This window comes from Myotis daubentonii, chromosome X, assembly GCF_963259705.1.
Source record: "Myotis daubentonii chromosome X, mMyoDau2.1, whole genome shotgun sequence".
In the NCBI taxonomy this organism is placed as follows: domain Eukaryota; kingdom Metazoa; phylum Chordata; class Mammalia; order Chiroptera; family Vespertilionidae; genus Myotis; species Myotis daubentonii.
In genome coordinates this window covers 8760123-8784385 of record NC_081861.1, presented here as the reverse complement: position 1 = coordinate 8784385, position 24263 = coordinate 8760123, and the positions used below count along the sequence as shown (strand labels likewise).

The following is a 24263-nucleotide window of genomic DNA, read 5'->3' as shown; positions in this document are numbered from 1 at the left end:
TTTCCCATCTGCAAAATGAGAACAATAATAGTACCAGCTCATAAGGTTGTTGTACTTATCAAGTTAATATGTGTTCAAGTGTTTATAGTATCTTGTACAAAGAGGCAACATCAGGTGAGCTCCTCAGTAGATACCTAGTGTTGTTCCTCTCTGTGTCCCAGTTTTTTAGCAGAGTATCTCCTCCATGTAGTGTGCTAATGTCCAATGAATGAATGATCATAGGAATAAGGAAGGTTATTTAATAACAATAATATATATATATATATATATATATATATATATGCCAAAGTGACCATCCAACTGGTAGTTAGGATGCACACTGACCACCAGGAGGCAGACGCTCCGACTGGTAGCTATGATATGCACTGACCACCAGGGGGCAGACACTCGATGCAGGAGCTGCGGAGCAACAGCAACTTTGCAGAGTGTCCTTTCACACACTGGGATCTCTCAGGGGATGTCAGACTATCGGTTTCAGTTTGATCCCCGAAGGCCAGGCCAAGGGACCCCACCTGCCGGAGGGATTCCGCTTACTCCGCAGATGCCCTTCGAGCCCCAGCACCGCTCCAGGTGGCTGGGAGAGGAACCAAGGGAGGTTGGCTCCAGGGCATGTCCAGCCCATCTCACTCAGTCCCACCCCACTTGCCACCTTCTAATTAATTTACTTTCAATGTGCACGAATCCATGCACTGGGCCTCTAGTATACTATAATAATCAATAATATTAATATTTAAAGTAGCAATAATCAAGGAGTCTGAAAAATACTTCCTGTCCAAACTGCATTAAAAGTATATTAGTCATTGCCCTAGCTGGTATGACTCAGTGGATAGAGTGTCAGCCTGTGGACTGAAGGGTCCCGGGTTCAATTCCAGTCAAGGGCATATGTCTCAGTTGCTGGCTCAATCCCCAGTGGAGGGTGTTCAGGAGGCAGCCAATCAATGATTTTCTCTCATCATTGATGTTTCTATCTCTCTTTCCCTCTCCCTTTCTCTCTGAAATAAATAAAAATACATATTTTTTAAAAAGGATATTAGTCAGCCCGGCCAGCATGCTCAGTGGTTGGATGTCAACCTATGAACTAGGAGGTTCGATTCCCAGTCAGGGCACATGCTCAGGTTGCAGGCTCAATCCCCAGTGGGGGGGTGTTCAGGAGGCAGCCAATCAATGATTCTCTCTCATCATTGATGTTTCCCTCTCTCCCTCCCCCTTGCTCTCTGAAATCAATATAAAATTTTTTTACGTATATTAGTCAAATGGCATAAGCTGACAATCAGGAATGTCTCAACCATTTTTGCTAACTGCACATTCACCCAAAAGATAGTCAATTGGAGTTGCCATTAGATAACCATGGACAACACTCTAAATGTTGGTAGGAATGGATATAGAGAAAGCTATCAGAAATGTGTATAACCTTCTCTTTTAAAAATGTTTTATTTAATATTTTACCCAGCTAAAATTTTAAAAATTGGGGCCAACAGAATGGTTTTAAAGAATGCTCAGGGTTGTTGTTTTTTTAAAGCCATTTAAAAGCCTTTTACTTTTCTCTAAAGTTGGAGCTGCTGCTCTTAAGTGTCTAGAACCAGACAGCTGCACAGAATCTGTGAGGAAAGTGGTGAGGAAATACCCAAAGGGGGTTAAGGTATTTGTCTTGAGCTCTGCAGATGGAATCACACAGTCAGGAGCGCTTCAGAAATGCAAATAACCTACTGAGATAATAACCATTATTCTGCCTGGTATGGCTCTTCAAGCCTTTGTGTCTGGAAGCCAGACTTTCTGGTCCTTCTCCTAATGTACAGGGTACTGGAAGAGGAAATAAAGGAGGAGATAGGAAGGAAGATTGAACCCCTTCCACAGGGGGTCAATGTCTAATATATGCATAACTTCACACATCATATTACAAGGACCATGACCACAGAACATTGCTAATGTTATATTACATTTGTCGTGTTCCTAAGGTTATTTTGTTACACATTTTCCATAGTGATCTGCTTGTTATATGAAAGTAAACAGTGCTTCTAAAGGACAAGAGCAGGTGGCTGGCTAATAAGAATGCATCTCACCCTTTGGCCAGCCCTGAGAGGAAAAAAATGTCTAGGGATGAATCAAGAAGTTAAACCTTTAAGGAGGGAAGCACAGCAGAGTCACTGGGGCCTACAACTTCAAAAGAATGCAGAGCATTGGGAACCCTGATACAGACCTAAGAAGGTACCTAATATCTTAACAAGATAGAGCATGTGGAGAACACAAATAATCATCCCTCGTGCGCATCTACATAGCTTTACAGCAGGGAAATAGTGCTCATATACCATTCCCATTTCACAGATAATGAACTTGGAAGCTCAGGTCACATGTTTAGAAGTGACAAAATCAGAACTGGAACCCTTATCTTCCAACTCAAATTACAAGTGCTCCCTTACTACTTTCTAATATTGCAAATTTGATGAGCACCTTCTTTCTAAAAAACTGTCTACTCAAACCGGCTCAGTGGATAGAGCGTCGGCCTGTGGACTGAAGGGTCCCAGGTTGGATTCCGGTCAAGGGCATGTACCTGGGTTGAGGGCACATCCCCAGTAGGGAGTGTGCGGGAGGCAGCTGATCAATGTTTCTCTCTCATCGATGTTTCTAACTCTCTATCCCTCTCCCTTCTTCTCTGTAAAAAAACAAAAAAATATTTTTAAAAAGAAAATAACCAAAGTGTCCTTCCATAGATGATTGGATCAAGAAGGTGTGGTACATATACACAGTGGAATGCTGCTCAGCCAGAGAAAAGGTTAAATACTGCCATTTGTGACAACATGGATAGAGCTTGAGAATGTCATGCTAAGTGAAATGTCAGACAGAAAAAGTCAAGAACCATGTGATTTCACTCACATGTGGGATATAAAACTGAAAGCAACAAATGAACAAACAAACAAAAACTCATAGACACAGATAGCAGTAAGGTGGTTACCAGAGGAGGAGAGGGGTGTGGGGAGGTAACAAAGGGTAAAGGGGATCAATATATGGTGACAGAAGGAGACTTGTCTTTGAGTGGTGAACACACAATGCAATATAGAAATGACGTATTATAGAATTGTACACATGAAACATATAATTTTATTAACCAATGTCACCCCAATAAATTTAATAAAAAAGAAAATAAAAAACTGTCTACTAAAATATGAACAAGATTAAAGACAACATACCAATCATTTAGAAAGATATTGAGAAGTATAGGTCACTTTCAGCCACTGACTATAAGAAATGCTGAAACTGTTAAAAAATGAAAATCAGCCATAGCCGGTTTGGCTCAGTGGATAGAGCGTTGGCCTGCGGACTGAAGGGTCCCAGGTTCGATTCCAGTCAAGGGCATGTGCCTGGATTGCGGGCACATCCCCAGTAGGGGGTGTGCAGGAGGCAGCTTATCAATGTTTCTCTCTCATTCATGTTTCCAACTCTCTATTCCTCTCCCTTCCTTTCTGTAAAAAAAAAAAAAAATCAATAAAATATATTTTAAAAAAAAGAAAATCAACATTTTAGGGTTTTGAGGTTATAGGCAGTTTTTTAAAACACATTACCTGTGTTTTTAATATTTGAAAAAGGTTATTAAAGAACTAGCACCCAGCCAGTTTGGCTTAGTGGTTGAGCGTCAACCTATGAACCAGGAGGTCACGGTTCAATACCCAGTCAGGGTATATGCCTGAGTTTTGGGCTGGATCCTCAGTGGGGGGGGTGTGCAGGAGGCAGCCAATTAATGATTCTCTCTCATCATTGATGTCTCTCTCTCTCTCTCCCCCTATCCCTTCCTCTCTGAAATCAATAAAAATATACTTTAAAAAAAAAAAAAAAGAACTAGAAGGAGAGTTTTACCAAACATTCAAAGAAGAGCTAAACCTATCCTCCTCAAATTATTCCAAAAAATCTCAGAGGAAGGAACACTTCCAAGCACTTTTTACATGGCCAGCATTAGCCTAATTCCAAAATCAAAGACAGTACAAAGAAAGAGGATTACAGGCCAATATCCCTGATGAACACAGATGCTAAAATCCTTAACAAAATATTAGCAAATCGAATCGAGCAATACTTTAAAAAGATCAGACACCATGACCAAATGGGACTTATTCCAGGATGCAAGGCTGGTACAATATTTGCAAATCAATAAATGTGATATATCACATAAACAAATTGAAAGACAAAAATCACATAATCATATCAATTGACACAGAGAAAGCATTCGACAAAATCCAACACCCTTTTTTCATACAAACTCTCAGGAAAGTGGGAATAGAGGGGTAACACCTCAACATAACATTAAAATACCAATGGCATATTTCACAGATCTAGAACAAACACTCCAAACATTTATATGGAAACAAAAAAGACCCCAAGTAGCCACAGCAATCTTGAGAAAGAACAAAGTTGGAGGGATCACAATACCAGATATGAGGTTATACTACAAAGCCACTATATGCAAAACAGCATGATACTGGCACAAGAACAGGCATATAGATAAATGGGACAGAACAGAGAACCCAGAAATCAACCCAAGCCATTGGATGTGGAGAAAAGGGGAGGTTCTTACACTGAGCATGCCAAAAGCTCAATTAATATTTGATAAAGGAGGCAAGAGCATATGATGGAGTCAAGACAGTCTCTTCAGTAAATGGTGTTGGGAAAATTAGACAGATACATGCACAAAATGAAACTAGACCACCAACTTACACCATACACAAGAATAAACTCAAAATGGATAAAAGACTTAAATGTAAGTCATGAAGCCATAAAAATCCTAAAAGAAACCATAGGCAGCAAAATCTCAGACATCTGTCATAGCGACATGTTTGCCAATACATCTCCTAAGGCAGTGGTCGGGAAACAGCAGCTAGCGAGCCACATGCGGCTCTTTGGCCCCTTGAGTGTGCCTCTTCCACTAAATACCACGTGCGGGTGCGCACGTACAGTGCGATTGAAACTTCGTGGCCCATGCGCAGAAGTCGGTTTTCGGCCTGGGCGAGTCTATTTTGAAGAAGTGGCATTAGAAGAAGTGGGGGTACGTTTGCTGAGGTCGACCCCTCAAATTGAGGACGTTTTTAGCAAAGGCCAGCTTAGGAGTACCCTAATTAAGTTAATAACAATGTACCTACCTATATAGTTTAAGTTTTAAAAATTTGGCTCTCAAAAGAAATTTCAATCGTTGTACTGTTGATATTTGGCTCTGTTGGCTAGTGAGTTTGCTGACAACTGTCCTAGGGCAAGGGAAACAAAGAAGAAAATAAACAATTGGGACTACATCAAACTAAAAAGTTTCTGCACAGCAAAAGAAACCTTCAACAAAATGAAAAGGAAGCCCACTGTATGGGAGAACATATTTGCCAATGATACATCTGATAAGGGCTTAATTTCCAAAATATATAAGGAACTCATAAAACTTAACAAAAGGAAAACAATCCAATTAAAAAATGGGCAAAGGACCTAAATAGACACTTCTCCAAAGTGGACATACAGAGGGCCGAGAGACATATGATAAAATGCTCAAAGTCACTAATCATCAGAGAGATGCAAATTAAAACAACAATGAGCTATCACCTCACACCTGTCAGAATGGTTATCATCAACAAATGACAAGTGCTAGTGAGGATGTGGAGAAAAGGGAACCCTCATACACTATTGGTGGGAGTGCAGTCTGGTGCAGCCATTATGAAAACAGAATGGAGTTTCCTCAAAAAAATAAATATGGAACTGCCATTTGACCTAGTGATCCCACTTCTAGGAATATATCCCAAGAAACCAGAAACACCAATCAGAAAGTATATATGCACCCCTATGTTCACAGCAGCACAATTCACCATAGCTAAGATCTGGAAACAGCCTAAGTGCCCATCAGCAGATGAGTGAATTAAAAACAGTGGTACATAATGGAATACTACACTGCTGTAAAAAAGAAGGAATTCTGCCCTGATTGGTTTGGCTCAGTGGATAGAGCATCGGCCTGTGGACTGAGGGGTCCCGGGTTCAATTCTGGTCAGGGACATGTACCTTGGTTGCGGGCACATCCCCAGTAGGGAGTGTGCGGGAGGCAGCTGATCAATGTTTCTCTCTCATCTCATTGATGTTTCTGGTTCTCTATCCCTCTCCCTTCCTCTCTGCAAAAAATCAATAAAATATATATATATATATTTTTTAATATATTTTATTGATTTTTTACAGAGAGAAAGGGAGAGAGATAGAGAGCCAGAAACATCGATGAGAGAGAAACATCGATCAGCTGCCTCCTGCACATCCCCCACTGGGGATGTGCCCGCAACCTAGGTACATGCCCTTGACCAGAATCGAACCTGGGACCTTTCAGTCCGCAGGCCGACGCTCCATCCACTGAGCCAAACCGGTCTCGGCGCAATAAAATATATTTTTTAAAAAAGAAGGAATTCTTACCATTTGCAAAAGCATGGAGGGACCTGGAGAGCATTATGCTAAGTGAAATAAGCCAGTCAGAGAAAGATAAGTATCACATGATCTCACTCATATGTGGCATCTAATGAACAGAATAAATGGATGAACGGAGTGGATCCAGATTCATGGAAGCATGGAACAGACTTTGGAATCTCAGAGGGGAGGTGGAGAAAGGTGGGTGGGTGGGTGATCACCCGAAGATCTCCTATGTATATTTGCATAACCTATGGACACAGACAATACGGTGGTGAAGGTCGGGGGTGGGGGGGCGTGGCAAACTGGAGTGGTACAATGGGGGAGGAAGAAGGATATATGTAATACTTTCAACAATAAACATTTTTAAAAACCTGAATAGATCCAGAGGCCTGGAAGCATGGCACAGACTGGGGAATCTCAGGGGGAAGGAGGGGTGGGGCGGGGTGGGGCAGGGCGGGTCGGTGCGAAGTGATTGAAATGATCGAAGAACTTATATGCATATATGCATAGCCCATGGTCACAGACAATAGGGTGGTGAAAGGGGGGCAGGTGTGGTGGAGGGGGTCAATGGGGAAAAAGGGACATATGTAATACTTTCAACAATAAAGATAAATAATAGAAAGAATGAGTACAGAGATATTTTCAGACCGTATTTTTTTAATCCTCACCAGAGTGAGGGTATTTTTTCCATTGATTTTTAAAGCGAGTGAAGGGAGGGGAATAGGGAGAGAGAGAGAGTGGGGGTGGGGAGGGAGAGAGGGAGAGAGAGAGAGAGAGAGAGAGAGAGAGAGAACTATCCACGTGAGAGAGACACATTGATTGGTTCCCTGTCGCTAGCGTCCAGGTTGGGGCCAGCAATTGAATCTGTTCCTGCTACGACAGTGTGTGCCATTGATGGTTGGCCGTTAACCCATGACCGCTGACCATTGAATGGAATCTGAGACTCTTCGGTCAGAGGGCCGGACACTGTAACCACTGAGCCAATCCGGCCAGGGCCAGATAGTTTAACTGTATATTTTTCAGAGAGTAGTTTTGAAATGGATCTCTGGGAAAACCTTCAGCAGCATCGGCATTACAAGAGATTAACAACAGAATGGTGATCAAAGAACAATAATTTCCAACACTCACTGCGTACTTACTGTGTTCTGTTAAAAGAACAAATGTAGACAGCCGTCAGTTGGAGCGCAGGCCTGACTCGCCACTTATGAGGGGCGGGGCGGCAGTGTGAGAGTGGCCCAGAGGACGCTGCGCGTGCAGGGCGCCAAACGGGTGTTCTGAGACTCCAAGTGCTCCCCCTTTGCTGATGTGCATTGAAGAGGAAAGCTGAGTGAGGGCTGTTACATCTCCAGGTTTCCGTAGGGCAGGTCTAGCAACAATCCCCTCACTACCATAGGCAGTCAGGGAGCACTGGGGAGTCTTCCCATTGGCCAAGATGGCGAAGGGGCGGTTCTTACATTGAGCACGCCCAAAAGTAGAAAGATGAATGGATAGGGCCCCAGCGAGTGAGAGTGAAGGCTAAATGATAAAGTTGACTTGGGGATAATAAAAGGCACTCAATAGGAGACTGTTTAAATGAATTATGACTCCTCCATATCGTGAAAAACTATGCAGTCATACAAAAGCATGAGGTATTTCTTTACATACATATATGGAAAGGGCTCCTAAGTATATTTTTAAGTAGACAAAGTAAGGTGTAAAATGTTATGCAGAGTGTGTTACTATCTTTGTATAAAAGGCAATGGGGAGTATATATGTATATATAGAGACTCATTTGTTTGATATACATAAAATGCCCATGGAAGGATTCCTAATCAACACATAACTCAGAGAGGCAAACACTTCATTGTATATACTTTTGCATATTTTTAATTTTGAGCAGTTTGGAATTCATTATCAATTTAAAATACATTTTTAAATGAAAGTTTTAACAAGAGCCCTTGGCTACTAAGTAGATAAGGAAACTGAGGAAGAGGGCAAAGCTAATGCTAGCATTTCTTTTAAATATTGTTTTGTTGATTGCAGAGAGGAAGGGAGAGGAAGATAAAGATGGAAACATCGATGATGACAGAGAATCATTGATCAGCTGCCTCCTGCACGCCCCCTACTGGGGATCGAACCCACAACCAGGGCATGTGCCCTTGACCACAATTGAACCCAGGACCTTTCAGTCCGCAGGCCAATGCTCTATCCACTGAGCCAAACCAGCTAGGTCTAATGAGTATGGAGTAAGAGAACCACAACAGCCATATTTCCCCACTGCTTACTATACTGTCATGCATTCTTCTAAGTGCTTTAAAAAATTAATACTTTATTTCTTTATTGCAACCTTATGAGGTAATTTCTACTATTATTCTCAATTCATGGACGAAAAAAGACAAGTGCCGAGATTATGATGATGGTAAATTGAAGAACCAGGGAAGTGAAAAGGAAAAGTCTTGAATGAGGGGTGGAGCAAGAGTCTAGAGATAATGACATACTCTGTTTTAGACATGATGAGATTGAGGTTACAAAAAAAAGGCAAAATGCTAGATATTTGATACCTGTATTGATATCAAATACATGAATCTGGCTCTAGACTTAGGTTATAGCTCCTTAATTTAAAGTGTTTAATAATCCCAGAGTTTGGTTTGTTCATATTATACCTATTTTGTATAAGTGTGCAATTAATATCTTTAAGTTTATTATACAAAGTACCTAGCATGTTACATTTAAATCCAGCTTCCTATCCCACTAACCTACCTTCCTCTTCTCCAAACACACAAGCAACATTTAAATAAGTTACTTAAAGTAACAAAAATGAAGACAACTTCCACTTATAAAATATGTAATGGAAGTCAGGAACTGGGTCCAATGTGTTTTACTTACATTCTTTGTAATCACAAATTACCATATCATTTTAGAGGTGAGAAAAAAGAGGCTAGATGATAAAGCTGAGCTGGCGATAATAAATACATCAGAAACCCAACTTCAGATATAAAACCCAAATTGAAAACAGTATTATATGAAGATCAAAAAGTCAAACAAGGTTTCACATTGTCTTTGATAAACTAATGAGCCTAATATGACAATGTAATTATATATGTACACAAAGTACTGTAATACAGGGAACAGTGTAGCAGAGGTTCCAGATAATGCAAGTAAAGGGAAATGGAAACTCCAAAGATTTTGTTTCTATAAGCAAGAATCAGGGAAATTTTCATAGAACTAGCATTTAATTTGAAATTAATAATGAAAGAAATCTATAAATACTGTTTTAAGAAAAAATCATGAAAGTAAGTACATCTATAATAATAAAAGAGTAAAATGCTAATTACACCGGACGTCCTTCCGGACAACCTTCTGGACGAAGCTATGATGGCAGCGGCCGAGGCAGAGGGGGCCCCTAGTTCTATGTTAAGTATCAACTGAGCAGACCAGACAGTGATGTACAATTTCTAAGAAATAGCTGAAGAAATAAGGAAGGTTTGATGCACATGCAAAGGGCTGCAATAGGACTTAAAAGATGATTGGGGTTTGAATGGGGAGGCAAAAGGAAGACATGTAAGATGAAAGAAATACAAAACGAGTTTTAATCAAATTTCTCAGTGTCTAACACATAGTATGCCAACACATATTTGCTAAATAAATTATATATCCAAAGGCAATCTTCTCATTATTCATCAATTTAAGTGAGGCAATAAACTATAACCAACTCAAGGTAAGGGTAAATATAGAAATATGTCAAATAATAATACAGTAAAACCTCAATATAATGGACTAACGAAGAGGTGCCTGTTGAAGCGGAAAGTCTGTTATATAATAAAGTAGGTTTTCCAGATGCATATGCTAAAAAATTGACAAATTAGTTTAGTTTACCTGTTTTGACTGTTGTACACACATTTGTATAATTAAAATTAAGTATGTATAAAAAGTTTAGTTTCACAGAAAAGTTTTCTATATGCATTATAGTCACCGTGAATAAACAAATGCATATGGCTGGGATGTGGCTTAGCGCATGGGGGAACATCTTCCCTGCATGCCTGAAAACTGGTGCAGAAGAAAGTCACACCAGGAGATAAAGAACCAATTACCACTCTTGATGAGGTGTGATCATATGCTAATCATTCGCTGAACACTGTTTACCAGCCGTGACTATTAGATTTAAATATGTAGACTATAGTTGTGGGTATGTAATACTTATTTATGTTGGCAAAATTACTAGTGTTTTTTCCAACATATGGCCTATTCGCTAAAATTTGTTTAAAATAACCGTGAATTGCCTGGCTGGTGTGGTTCAGTGGTTGAGCACCAGCCCATAAATCAGGAGATCATGGTTTGATTGCCTGTCAGGGCACATGCCCAGGTTTCCAGCTAGATCCCCAGTGCGGGGCATGGAGGAGGCAGCTGATTAATGTTTCTCTCTCATCAATGTTTCTATCTCCCTCTCCCTTCCTCTCTCTAAAAGCAATAAAAATATTTTTTTAAAAATAAGTGAATTTACGACAAAAAAAATAACCTGATAATTTAATTATAAGCAAGTCTTGGTTGAAAGTATTTTAAAATTAACAGGGTGTTAATTTTCACATATGACATACAGACCAGAAAATATGTCCGTTAAATTCAAATTGTTAAATCGAGGTCTGCAAAATCAAGGATTTACTATACCGCCCCTGCCAGAATGAGAAAGAATAAATGGTTGTTCTCCCTCACTGCTAGGCACATGCAACCTAGAGAGATGGAAGATGACTAAGCTTGGTGGCTTGATTATTGGAATTCGGTTAGCTATACCAATAAGGGCTTCATCTCAGAAATACATATACTAGAATGACAGGGGTGGGAGGTAGAGGGTGGTAGTGTGCTAGTTCATGTTTTCTCCCAAATTTTCTTTCCAATGTATCCTGGAAGCCTAAACAAGAGGGACCTATAGCTCCCCTGAGCTCTGAAAATAGAGCCATTATCTGGTTTGGTTTTCGGATATATGTGTCACTTTTGCTAAGTTTATATTTCTGTTTTTCCTATGTTTCCTGCCTATCGGCCCTTCAAGCTAACCTGAAGACCCTGTTCCCAGGCCATTCTCTGTTGTCACCAAAAAAAATTCTGAAGAACGGAATGAGGTCATTTGTGAGTCACTGGTTTATGTTGTCCAAATGACCTGTTGGTTATATCATCCTGTTTAAGTTGCCTAAAGAATGAGGGGAAAGGCAGACTAGTGGCCCGTTCTCTAGGAGGTGCTAAAGTCCAGAGGGAACAATGTTAAATCAAAGGTAAATAAAACCCGTGCTCTAACTTCAGCCTTTGGGCAAGCAAATTCAATCTTGTGAGGTCTCCTTTCACCCCACCTGGAAGGTGTTTTAAAGATAGCAAAGCACTAATTCTATCAGCAGTGTTCCAGAGAGAAGAGTGGCGAGCTGAGTAAGAAAAGGAAGTGAAACAAAGATATACTAGTACACGGAGTAGCAGGCAGCCTCTGTTACATACATCATGGCATTTAATCTACCCAAACTTCTTTTGAGATAAGATTATTAATCCATATTCTCTAAAGGAGTCAAGCAATGTCCAGGGTAATGCAGCAAGTAAGTGGTGATGTTAGTTTTAAAGCAGTTATGTCTGCTGCTCCAAGCCATCATAGTTTCCATTAGTTTCAAACCCAAACTTAAAGATTATTCTCTTTGCCTAGTTATCATCAGCCTGAGTGACATCAGACAGGTGCTAAATAATACCAAAGGAAATAAAGGATTTGACCATCTGTTTGGATTTATTTTTCCAAAGAATAAATTTTATTTATTTTGTGATTTAATTCCCCCCAAATTCACTGAGTTAAACACACACACACACACACACACACACACACACACACACACACACAGACTTCTTCCAAGTAATCACTGCAAGTTGATTTGCTACAGCAATTTGGTTCAATATTACACCTACTGAGGAACCAACCACCTTGGCCACGATTTAAAGAGCTAGGTAGGGCAGGGCGTAGGTTTCCACCTCAAGCCAAGCTCAGCCTCCCTTGCAGTGGTTCTCAACCTTCCTAATGCCGCGACCCTTTAATACAGTTCCTCATGTTGTGGTGACCCCCAACCATAAAATTATTTTTGTTGCTACTTCATCACTGTAATTTTGTTACTGTTATGAATCATCATGTAAATATCTGATATGCATGATGTATTTTCATTGTTACCAAGTGAACATAATTAAAGCATAGTGATTAATCACAAAACAATATGTAATTATATATGTGTTTTCCGATGGTCTTAGGCGACCCCTGTGAAAGGGTCGTTCGACCCCCAAAGGGGTCTCGACCCACAGGTTGAGAACCGCTGCGAAGGCACGCCGAAAGCAGCTCCTCCCCCAGGCTGCCTCCGGGACTTCACCAGCCAGCTCAACGTCCCCAATAGCCTACACTCAAACCTTAACTCACTTCCCCCTTCTCCTTCCTTTCAGAAGCATCTCTGGGTACCTGTTACTGCTTAGCGGGGGTTACCTGAGAGTGCTGGCCTTCTGAACCCTGTACTCGCTGGCTGCAGCTTAGGCTGGGTTGGGTTAAGTGAAAGACAAACCTCACTGCTTAAGGAGAAATGAGAGTGCCGAGCCAGGGCGGACTAAGTTAGACAAAGCCATCCATCCCCCCGCCCCCGCCCCCCACCCCGCCGCCCTCTACACACACACACCTCCATTTCTCCCACGAGGCTCCCCAACCTTCCTATCCCTTCTTTGCTCAGCCCTTTAGCAAAGTCATTTTCTCTTGAGTTTCATTCGGTTCCACATAGTTTTTGTGCCCTTCCTCCCCAACCCACCTATGCCCTCCCCCCTCTGCTAAAACATAAGCACAGAAGTGGGGATGGGGCTGAATCTCGATAGAGGAGATGGGAGTGAGTCCTAATCCCAGAGTCACTTACCGCCCATGTCACTAGCTGGGGACTCCTGATGTTTCCGGACCTCATACCGTCCTCCCCGAGGCTCATACTTCCCAGCTGATCGCAAGACAGCTGTTTCCTTCACACCCGCCCCTGTCTGCCAGCGACTCGCTCTCGCCTTCTCTTGCTGGGCCCCCCACCTCCCCTTTTCTTCCTGGCTGGGAAATGGGGCGGAGGGCCAGGGCAGAGGGAGTCAATTCAGACTCAGCTGGGCCACCCTCGCAACCAGGGAAACAAAGCTCTCAGGCATCCAATCCCAAATCGGGGGGCCAGCAAAGCAGACTTCCTAAAAAGAATCTCCCCCCCCGCCCCCCGCTGCTGCCCATGCGGCTCTTTCCCTCCGCTAAAAATAAAGTGGGTTCGCTGGGTCGAAGTGGCCAAAGCTGAGGATCCTCGGTTCCCCTTTCACCTCCACCGATTCAGTTCCGGCCAAGCCCACTCTCCACCCATCCTCTGCACTCCACATACCCTGGCAGAGAGGGCCCGGGCTTGGACCTAAGAAAACCAACCCAGACCCCAAAGCAATACTTGAATACAAAGTTGAGGCGGACGAGGGAGGACTCGTTCAGGACAGGAATCTTTTTTTTTTTTTTTTCATTTTTTTTTTTTATTGCTTAAAGTATTACAAAGGGTATTACATATGTATCCATTTTATCCCCCCGCCCTAGACAGTCCCCTAGCCTCCCCTATCACCCAGTGTCTTATGTCCATTGGTTATGCTTATATGCATGCATACAAGTCCTTTAGTTGATCTCTTACCCCCCTACCTCCTGCCCCCCAACCCTCCCCGGCCTTCCCGCTGCAGCTCGACAATCTGTTTGAGGCAGCTCTGCCTCTGTATCTATTATTGTTCAAAAGTTTATAATGGTCTCTATCAGGACAGGAATCTTGACTGCAGCCTTGGCTGCCCCACACCCCAGCGCCTTCCTAAAGAGAAAGAAAGGAGGGGCAAATGCCTACAATTGGTGGAAACATAGAGAGGCATCCCCAGCCCAGGGCAGGGGCTTAGCGAAAAATGGCCCCAACTCCTGGGAAGACATTTCTTGGAAGCACCCAGCTGCTCCACTGGGGAGATCCTCAAGTGCTAGCTGGGCAATTGGAGTGGGTGGGGTGACTCTGTCTCTAGCCGGTTACACCCAGAAGAGAGGTGTGACCACCATGAGGGTGGAGTTCCTTAAAAGGGACAGATGTCTGCCAGAGGAGAATCAAAAGTGGGAGGAGATGGAAAAGGGTGTGGCTGAGACCAAGGAGGGAGAAAGGAGGGGGTGGGGTGGGGTGGGGCGGGGCACTGGGCGGAGAGTACTGGTCTTGCCCCTCCCAGCAGCTTTTCTCAGTCTCCAGCCCCAGCAGGTATATAACTCGAGTCAATTTCAATTCCCCTTTTCCCATCCCATAGAGAGGCTTGCAAGTGCTCTGCTTGGTCACCTATCCACTCGGCTTTAAACTAACTCACCAGGGGAAGGCGAAAGGAATTGGGGTGAGAGGCTGTCTACAAAGAGAGGAATTAGGGAAAGGAAAAAGCAAGGCTGGCGACGGGAATCATATCCACCCTCCTAGCTCTCCATGGTAACAGGAAGACACCAGCAGGGACAGCGAGGTCACAATGTCTTCTCAAGGTGGAAACTAAAAGCCGAGGAGAATGGAGCTGGGGGCATGTTGTAGCAAGAGACAAGGAAAGAAGGTGAGGGTGAAAGAACGGGTGGGGAAGAAGGAGGAGTTCGAAGAACTGTGGAGACAGAAAGGCTCTTCTAGTCTTCCAGACACCAGACCTCTAAGAATAGGGTTCTCAACTGCCTGAGGCTCCCTCTCAGCCAGGCATTGCTAAGATTCCTGTGGCGCTGAATCCATAGGATAACAGCCACACTTCCAGGATTTCTTTGCCCTTGCCTGAAAGTCCCTCTCTAGGTCATTTTAATAGGAGGTCAGGAAGTCTCAAGCAACCACAGGCCCTTATCAGTGCCTCGTCCCTACCACAATTCTTTTACAGGGGAGGAAAGAGCAGAGAGACAAAAAACAAAGCAAGAGGGACCGAGAAAGCAGAGAGACAGGAGAAATAATAGCTCCTGTGTCTTCAGCACCTAATATGGGCAAGTCACTGGGCCAGGTGCATTTATCATTTCTTATTCCCGACAACAACCCTGGAAAGTAGAGATTAATATACTCTTCAAGCCCCCTTTTAAAGGATAAAACAAGTTCCAAGCCCCGTGTGGTCAGCAGTTAGACAGACAGGAGCAGAGCAAGGACGATGGGCCAGGTACAGAAGATCACCAGGGCAGAAAGCCCTGGGGGCCTAGCAATTGTAGGGTGGGGCCTCACCCCCATGGTGGCCTTTCCTCCACTAGCTTATCACTGGTCCTGAGGTTTGGACCCCCTGACCTTTCCTCCCTAGAGATAACATCTAGGCCTCTGTTGTATTTCAGCTCCAGGACCAGAAAAGAAGCAAAACCAGGCCAGTAACCCCACAGCTTACCTCAGGACCATTTGCATTGGATAATGACCCCCTGTCCTGGCACCAACCAATCAATCAGTGGGACCTGAAAAGTCACACCTGGAAAACTGCCGAATAGTCTATTGAGATCTTCCCCCAGGACCTCCCCTAATATCTCCACCCTTAAAACCCTTAGGACAAAGGACCCAGTAAGCTCTCCCTCCCAAGAGCTGCCACACCTTTCCCTTCCCTCTTCCCATCCCCCCAAGCATATTACCATTAGCTTTCTCACTCCCTTTGCCTCTATAACTTGTTTCCTGAGCCCATTTCTTCTACAAACTACTTCTTCGCCGTCTGTGATGTTCCAAATAAATGTTCTATAGTTTTGAGTCTTGGCTCTGAATTATTTCCTAGCCAGAACTCAAGTACCACGTTTGCTGAACCCAAGTCCGGTCTGACATCTGGCTCCCTTCCCGCCTACAACACCAGTACTTCCCAAGACGTAAATGCCACATGCTTGATCTTTCTGCCTGAATGTCTTCTAATCATCTCATCTTCTCTTACTCTGCCTCCAAAGTCGTGTTTCTCCTCTTATAGTTCCCCACCTACCTGGATGGCATCATTATGCAAGCCAACATCCAAACCAGAACCCGGGGACTCACCCTCTAACACAGCATTTTCAACCTTTTTCATCTCATGGCACACATAAACTAAATACTAAAATTCCGTGCACACCAAAAACATATTTTTTGCCAATCTGACAAATTACCTACCCTTTTTGCTCCAAAGTGATTTTTTTAAATCACTGGCATGGCTCAGTGGTTGAGCACTGACCTATGAACCAGGAGGTCACAGTTCCATTCCTGGTCAGGGCATATGACCAGGTTGTTAGCTCAATCCCTAGTTGGGGGTGTGTAGGAGGCAGCTGATCAATGATTCTCTCTCATCATTGATGTTTCTATATCTCTCTCTCTCTCCCTCTCCTGTCCTCTCTGAAATCAATAAAAATACATTTTAAAAAATTAAAAATCAAGTGCCTATACTTGTATAATAAGGATTTCTAGTACCAACAGTTAACGAATCAAACACAACCATATTATGCACAGTGACCAATAAGATGCAACTGTTATAAATAACCTATATAATTATGGTTCAAGACAGAGCATTCACACCCACAGTTATTGTTGTGTTGGTTGTTGTCACTTTTTTTTTCTTTTTTTAAAAATATATTTTATTGATTTTTTACAGAGAGGAAGGGAGAGAGATAGAGAGTTAGAAACATCGATGAGAGAGAAGCATCGATCAGCTGCCTCCTGCACATCTCCCACTGGGGATGTGCCCGCAACCCAGGCACATGCCCTTGACTGGAATCGAACCTGGGACCTTTCAGTCCGCAGGCCGACGCTCTATCCACTGAGCCAAACCGGTTTTGGCTTGTTGTCATTTTTCAATTTGACAGTCTAAAGGAAAAGAAGTCAGTGCCCCTGACTAAATAGTCAGGTATTGCTTTTTAAAAAATATTTTGCAGCACACCGGTTGAAAATTGCTGCTCTGACCTATTGTACTCTGGACTCAGCCTTCCTCTGAAGCAGCAGAAATCTTGGTACTTTCTTGAGCTTAATCTGTATTACAAATCCCTGAGAATGCCTGTTTCCATGTCTATTCTTTGGCTCACCTTGCTTCTCTGTTTGAAATGGCTTAAACTCTGTTAATCCTTCTTGAAAGGATTAACTCAAGATCATCCCCCTCCTTACTTAATTCCTTTAGGCAAAACTGACCATTGATTCCTTGGTGCTCTTCTCTACCTCAGAGCACCTATTTGTACATATGATTGCTCCCCCCACTAGACTATAAAGTCCTTGTAACCTGCATGCCAGGTAATATTATTAACAACTAGAGGCCTGGTGCATGAAATTCATGCACAAGGGGGGGGGGTCTCCTTAGCCCAGCCTGCACCCTCTTCAATCCAGGACCCCTTGGGGGATGTCCGACTGCCTCTAGCAATCTGGGACTGCTGGCTCCTAACCGCTCACCTGCCTGCCTGCCTGATCACCCCTAACCACCTCTGCCTGCCTGATTGCCCCTAACTACCTCTACTTGCCTGCCTGATCACCCCTAACTGCTCCCCTACCAGCATGATTGCCCCTAACTGCTCCCCTGCTGGCCTGATTGCCCCTAACTGCCTCTGCCTCACCCCGAACCCGGGATCCAGGATTCCTTCCTCTGGCCAGTCGCAGGCACCTGGGACCTGGGCTTCCCTCCCTCTGGCAAACAGCAGGCACCCAGGACCTGGGCCAGCTTCGCCTGGGTCAGCCGCAGCCGCAGGGGACCATGGGCAGGTGGCTTTACCTGGGCCACAGTTGCTGGCGCCCAGGACCACGGGGCATGCAGCTTGTCCCTCTCCCAGGCCACAGGTGCAGGCTCAGCCACTGGAGCCCAGGACCATGAGGCGGGCGGCTTCTCCCTCTCCCAGGCCGCAGCGTGGCTGGTCCCCATTCTTCTCTCCCCAGTGTTGAATATCTGAGCTGTTAAGACATGATAGCGTGAGGGTGTGATGACCATTTGCATATTAGCTCTTTATTATATAGGATAGTAATAGTTACTGAGCATTAACTATGTGGCAAGCTCTGTTCCAAGCTGTGTGTGTGTGTGTGTGTGTGTGTGTGTGTGTGTGTGTGTGTGAACACTGAATTCTTCCGACAACTTTATGGGTAGATATTATTACTGCCCATATTTTACAGATAAGGAAACTAAGGGACAGAGATTAAGTAACATGCATATGTTGAAAAAATTTCCCTGTAGTAGAGGTTCTATAAAGAACTCCCTATCTCACTAATTCATATTTTTCTACCATCTGCCCAGCTTACCATGTAAGATGTATTGACACAGAACCACATAGACAGGTGTACAGCTCTCTACACATTCTTTGAAAATAATCACTTTATGCCAGGCAGCTTTAGTCTAAAATGTGGGGAGTTCTGCTAAACATAGGATTCTCACCACTCTAACCAACACTATTTTCAGCTATACTGGAAAGTTTTCTCTTAGATTCCAATGTGTGAAAAGACATTGAACTGTTTTTGTTTTTAATTTTTATAAATATATTTTTATTGAGTTCAGAGAGGAAAGGAGAGAGAGAAACATCAATGATGAGAGAGAATCATTGATCAGCTGCCTCCTACACATGCCCTACTGGGGACTGAGCCCACACCCCCAGCCATGTGCCTTTGACCGGAATCAAACCCAGGACCCTTCAGTCTGCAGGCTGATGCTCTATCCACTAAGCCAAACCAGCTAGGGACATTTTTTTAATTTTTAAATTACAGTTGACATACCATATTATATTAGTTTCAGGTGTACAGAATAGTGGTTAGACATTTATATTACTTACAGATACCCCAATATATCTTGTACCCATCTGACACCATGTATAATTATTCCAATACTAGAGGCCCGGTGCACAAATTCGTGCACCAGTGGGGTCCCTCAGCCTGGCCTGCGGGGATCAGGCCAAAACTGGTTCTCCAACATCCCCCGAGGGGTCCCAGATTGTGAGAGGGCACAGGCCAGGCCGAGGGACCCCACTGGTGCATGATCGGGGCCAGGGAGAGACACGGGAGGTTGGCCAGCCTGGGAGGGACTGTGGGAGGACTCCAGGGTGTGTCTGGCCCTCTCACTCAGTTCCAGTTGACTGGACCCCAACAGCAAGCTAACCTACTGATTGGAGTGTCTGCTCCATGGTGATCAGTGCATATCATAGTGACTGATCGACTGGTCAACTGTCTGCCCCCTGGTGGTCAGTGCACATCATAGAGAGTGGTTGAGCAGTCTTAGCATATCATTAGCATATTACACTTTGATTGGTTGAACAGACAACTGGACACTTAGCATATTAGGCTCTTATTAAATAGGATATAAAAGCCTAAGTGACCAAAGGACCGGTTGCTATGGCGCCCACTGACCACCAGGGGGCAGATGCTCAACACAGGAGCTGTCTTCTGGTGGGCAGTGTGCTCCCACAGCAGGAGCGCCACTCAGTTGACTGATGGGCGCCAGACGCAGGGCTTACAGCTGGTGAGTGGCCGCTGCAGCAGTGTGAGCCTCTCCCGATGGGGACTGACTGGGCATGAGCCCGCAGCAGGCACAATGGGGTTCGGGATGAGTGGGAGTGGCAGGCAGGAGCAGCAGGTGGCATTCGACTGCTGGCTTCAGCAGATCCCCGCTGGCCATGCCAAGGGACCCCACTGGTGCATGAATCTGTGCACTGGGCCTCTAGTGTTTATAATAAAGCTCTATGGTTCTAACTTTCCCTTCCCTTAACTTCTCTTTCCCTTATATAAATACCTCTCCATCTTGGCATGCAGGCTAGAAAATGCACATGGCTTGCCATGTCTGCAAGCACTGGATTGCAACCCTTTCTTTTTCACGAGTGAATCCTTTTCGGTGATGAAACACCTAGTCAATATTATTTTCAGTCAACACTAGGGAGCACAACAGGTTCTCTTTGTATTAGCTGGTTTAAGAAATAAACCAAATCACCCTAGGCCAGTGGTCGGCAAACTGTGGCTTGCGAGCCACATGCGGCTCTTTGGCCCCTTGAGTGTGGCTCTTCCACAAAATACCACATGCGGGCACACACATACAGTGTGATTGAAACTTTGTAGCCCATGCGCAGAAGTCGGTATTTTGTGGAAGAGCCACACTCAAGGGGCCAAAGAGCCGCATGTAGCTCGTGAGCCAGTTTGCCGACCACTGGCCTAGGCAGTTTGGGTCAGTGGATAGAGCCTGGGTCCCTCAGACTGAAGGGTCCCAGGTTCGATTCAGGTCAAGGGCTCATTCCTTGGTTGCAAGCTCCATCCCTGGCCCTGGTTGGGGGGGGGGGGTGTGGGAGGCAATCAATCCATGTCTCTCTCTCTCTCTCTCTCTCTCTCTCTCTCTCTCTCTCCCCCCCCCCCTCCTTTCAACTCTCTCTCAAAACCAATGGAAAAAATATCCTTGAGTAAGGATTAAGCAAAAAAAAAAAAGGAAGGGAAGGGGAAGGGAAGGGAAGGGAAGGGAAGGGAAGGGAAGGGAAGGGAAGGGAGGAAGAAAGGAAGGGAGGAAGAAAGGAAGGGAGGAAGGAAGGAAGGGAGGAAGGAAGGAAGGAAGGAAGGAAGGAAGGAAGGAAGGAAGGAAGGAAATAGCAGCCTATAATATCTTCAACTGCTTCCATCTCACTCTGAGCTTTAGGGAGACTCCTGGTTGAACTAATAGGTCTGTCATTTCCTCTATATACCCAAAGAGTCAGATGAGAAGTTTGAGTTAAATTTATCATGGATCTAGTGAACAGCTAAGAAATATGCAAACAATGGATACATGGAACACACTAACAGCTGTCAGAGGGGAGGGGGCGGCACTGGATGAAATAAGGTGAAGGGATTAGCCAAAGAACATATATGTATAACCCATAGACTCAGACAACAGTGAAGTGATGGCCAGAGGGAAGGGAGGGGGACTTGGGCTGGGTAGAAGTGGGTAAAGATGGGGAAAATGGGGAACATCTGTATTAGTGTCAATAATAAAAATAAAGTTAAAAAATAAATAGGCAGACACCACATGTGTCAGGGTCCACAAGATGCTTGTTCTTCCCATTCCCTCTTCCTCCTCTTCATCCTCCTGCTTCTCCTTTTCACAAAAGCCAGCTGACAAGCTACTAGGGTGGAGCCCCGTCTGAGGGCTGTAGAGAGGAAGGAAAAGCCTCATTAAGAAAACCACCCTCCCTGCTCCCAGAACAACAACAACAAAAAGAAGGCTTGTTGGGGAGCTGGGGTGAAGAAAGTGGGGAAGACTATGGTGAAGTGAGGAAGGGTGGGGAGAGCAAGGGGAGTTAGGGCACAACAGGGTAGAGCTGGTCTGAGAGAGGAGGGAAGTCAAGCAGTCTATAAACAAAAAACCCTACATTCCTAGGTCACTGTTCACAGAACAACAAAAGTGTAGCTGAAACCAGTGCATAGCTCAGTTCTAATGGGAAAAAAATGTCCCTCCTCACCCACTTTCTTCTTGTTCTGCAGTTTCCCAGCGGGCATATTCCTCCTTCTAGGAGGAGACCTTTTGCCCCTCTGCTAATGTTGAACCAGTGTTAAGTTCCTCACACATCCCAGGGATCAGTACTAAGGTTACTGTCTGTAAAGGGTAAGTTTGTGTTGGAGAACGAAATCTATTTAGCTGAGAGGAGAAAGCCTGGAAGGAGATTGTGGGAGAAAAACACTGACTTCACCTACAAGCTGCACAATCTTGGGCGAGTAACTTCACTTCTCTTAAATTCAGTTTATTCACCCTTTTTTAGGGTTTTTTTGTTGTTGTTTGCTTGTTTTTTGTTTTGTTAATCCTCAACCGAAGATATTTTTCCATTCATTTTTTTTTAGAGACAGTGGAAGGGAGGGGGAGAGACAGAGAGAAAGAAACATTGATGTGAGAGAGACACTGGGCCCCAATCGGGGCTGGGGATTCAGCCTGCACCTGAGGTACATGCCCTTGACCAGAACCGAACCCAGGACCCTTTAGTCTGTGGGTTGATTCTCTATCCACTGAGCAAACTGGCTATGGCTCACCTACTTCTTTTAAAGGTATGCTGCTAGGACTTCTCAGAATTGTCAAAAAAATTAAATAAGAGGCAGAGCTGGCTTTACAGTGAAATTATTAAAGCTCAAGCTTCAGGGCCCCTCATTTGAATGGGCCCTTTCCAAGACAATGGGAGAGATGAAACAGTGCTTTTTTCTTAAAGAAGGTCCCCAAAATTGATAAGCTTCAGGCCCCCAAAGCCCTGGATTTGCCCCTTATGAGATAATTAGAGGCCCGGTGCACGGATTCGTGCACTGGTGGGGTCCCTTGGCCTGGCCTGTGCCCTCTCGCAATCCAGGACCCCTTGGGGGATGTTGGAGAGCCAGTTTCAGCCTAATTTCTGCAGGCCAGGCAGAGGGACCCCACCAGTGCATAATCGGGTCCAGGGAGGGACCGCGGGAGGGCTCCATGGCATGTCTGGCCTATCTTGCCCAGTCCCAATTGGCCAGACACCAGCAGCAAGCTAATCTACCAGTTGGAGCATCTGCCCCCTAGTGGTCAGTGTGCATCATAGTGAGTGGTCGGACATTTAGCATATTAGGCTTTTATTATATAGGACTAGAGGCCTGTTGCACAAAGAGATTCGTGCAATAGGCCTTCCCTTCTCCTGACTGCCGGCACAGGTTTTCCTCCGGCACCCAGGACCCAGGCCTTCGCTCTTGCCGGAGCTGCCTTCCATCTTCCATCTTTGCTGCTCCGGCTCGCCTTCAGTCTTCCCTCCGCCGCTTGGAGCCTATGTATGCAAATTAACCGCCATCTTTGTTGGTGGTTAATTTGCATATCATGCTGATTGGCCAATGGAAAGTGTAGCGAAGGTACGGTCAATTACCATGTTTATCTATTATTAGATGCGATAGCCTAAAAAACACAGTGCTTAGCATAAAGAAAGCACTTCAATAAAGGATAACTGTCATTCTTAGCCATGACAGCTCTTAAATCTCTGAGTCTCTTTCTAGCCACAGATGTTGGGACCATACCTCCATGTTTTCCATACCTCCCATCTTGTATATATAAATAAACCAACTTACAGAAATTATAACTAAACTGCTTGCTTGAGACATTCAGAGGCATGACTAAATTCAGCTTAGGAATGGCCACTGGATCTGGAGCAGGTTGAGCAGGGTTTGACATTCTCCTCACAGAGAACCATCCCAAGGCAAGCTCTGGCAGGCTGTTAATTCCCAAAGTTCAGCTGTGCCTCAGACTGCTAACTTTATCTGCAAAGGGCTTGAGTAGGAGTGTATGTGTGTGTGCATGTGTGTGTTGGGGCTAGGTGATTAGGTATGCATGGGTTTTTCACACCAGGTTAGACCCTGGATGCTACAACACCCATAAACTGGAGGAGAGGAGATTTGTAATCATCAACCAAGCCAAACCAGAAAAACTGGGAGCCTCAGACTCATCTGCAGGAAAAAATAACATCCTTAGTCTGGTCCCCAAAATGTATATTCCTGAATCAGGGAAGGATCCTATTGAGTGTACAAGAAAAAGACTTGCATTCTTGTTTTCATATTAAACAAATAAATATGCTCGATTGTCCAGCAGGGGTGGGGAACCTTTTTTCTGCTGAAGGCCATTTGGATATTTATAGCATCATTCACAGGCCATACAAAATTATCAACTTAAAAATTAGCCTGCTATATTTGGTCAGACATTTAATTAACTCACCCCTAATGCCTTGGCAGGGCCAGACCAAATTATTTTTCAAGGGCCCAAGGGCTGGATGTTTCCTACCTCCTGTGTCTAAGGACCTGTATAAATAGAACAGAAACTTATTTATCACTGAGCTAATTCAGAGACGCCAGGGTCCTGCAAGCCCCCTACAGGTAGGCTCATACTTCTCATCCTTGTATTATGACAAGCATTTGTCACTTTCCTGACAGAGGGGTTGTGTCTATCTTCCACTATCCTCCAAACCAATGGGAATG

The 24263-nt window shown here is 44.3% G+C and overlaps 1 protein-coding gene across 2 annotated transcripts in view; it reads right to left on the bottom strand.

Moving 5' to 3' along the window:
• The window catches only part of KLF8 (KLF transcription factor 8), a 74822-nt gene that overhangs the window by 24046 nt on the left and 26513 nt on the right, over window positions 1–24263 (bottom strand). Inside the window, exon 1 of one of the 2 annotated variants that reach the window (XM_059680550.1) lies at window positions 13290–13821. The exons of the other annotated variant lie outside the window; for it this stretch is intronic. Coding sequence (XP_059536533.1) covers window positions 13290–13296 — 7 coding nt within the window. The 5' untranslated portion in view covers window positions 13297–13821. Of the gene's footprint in view, window positions 1–13289; window positions 13822–24263 lie in introns of those variants that run through there. 2 annotated transcript variants of the gene reach the window in all.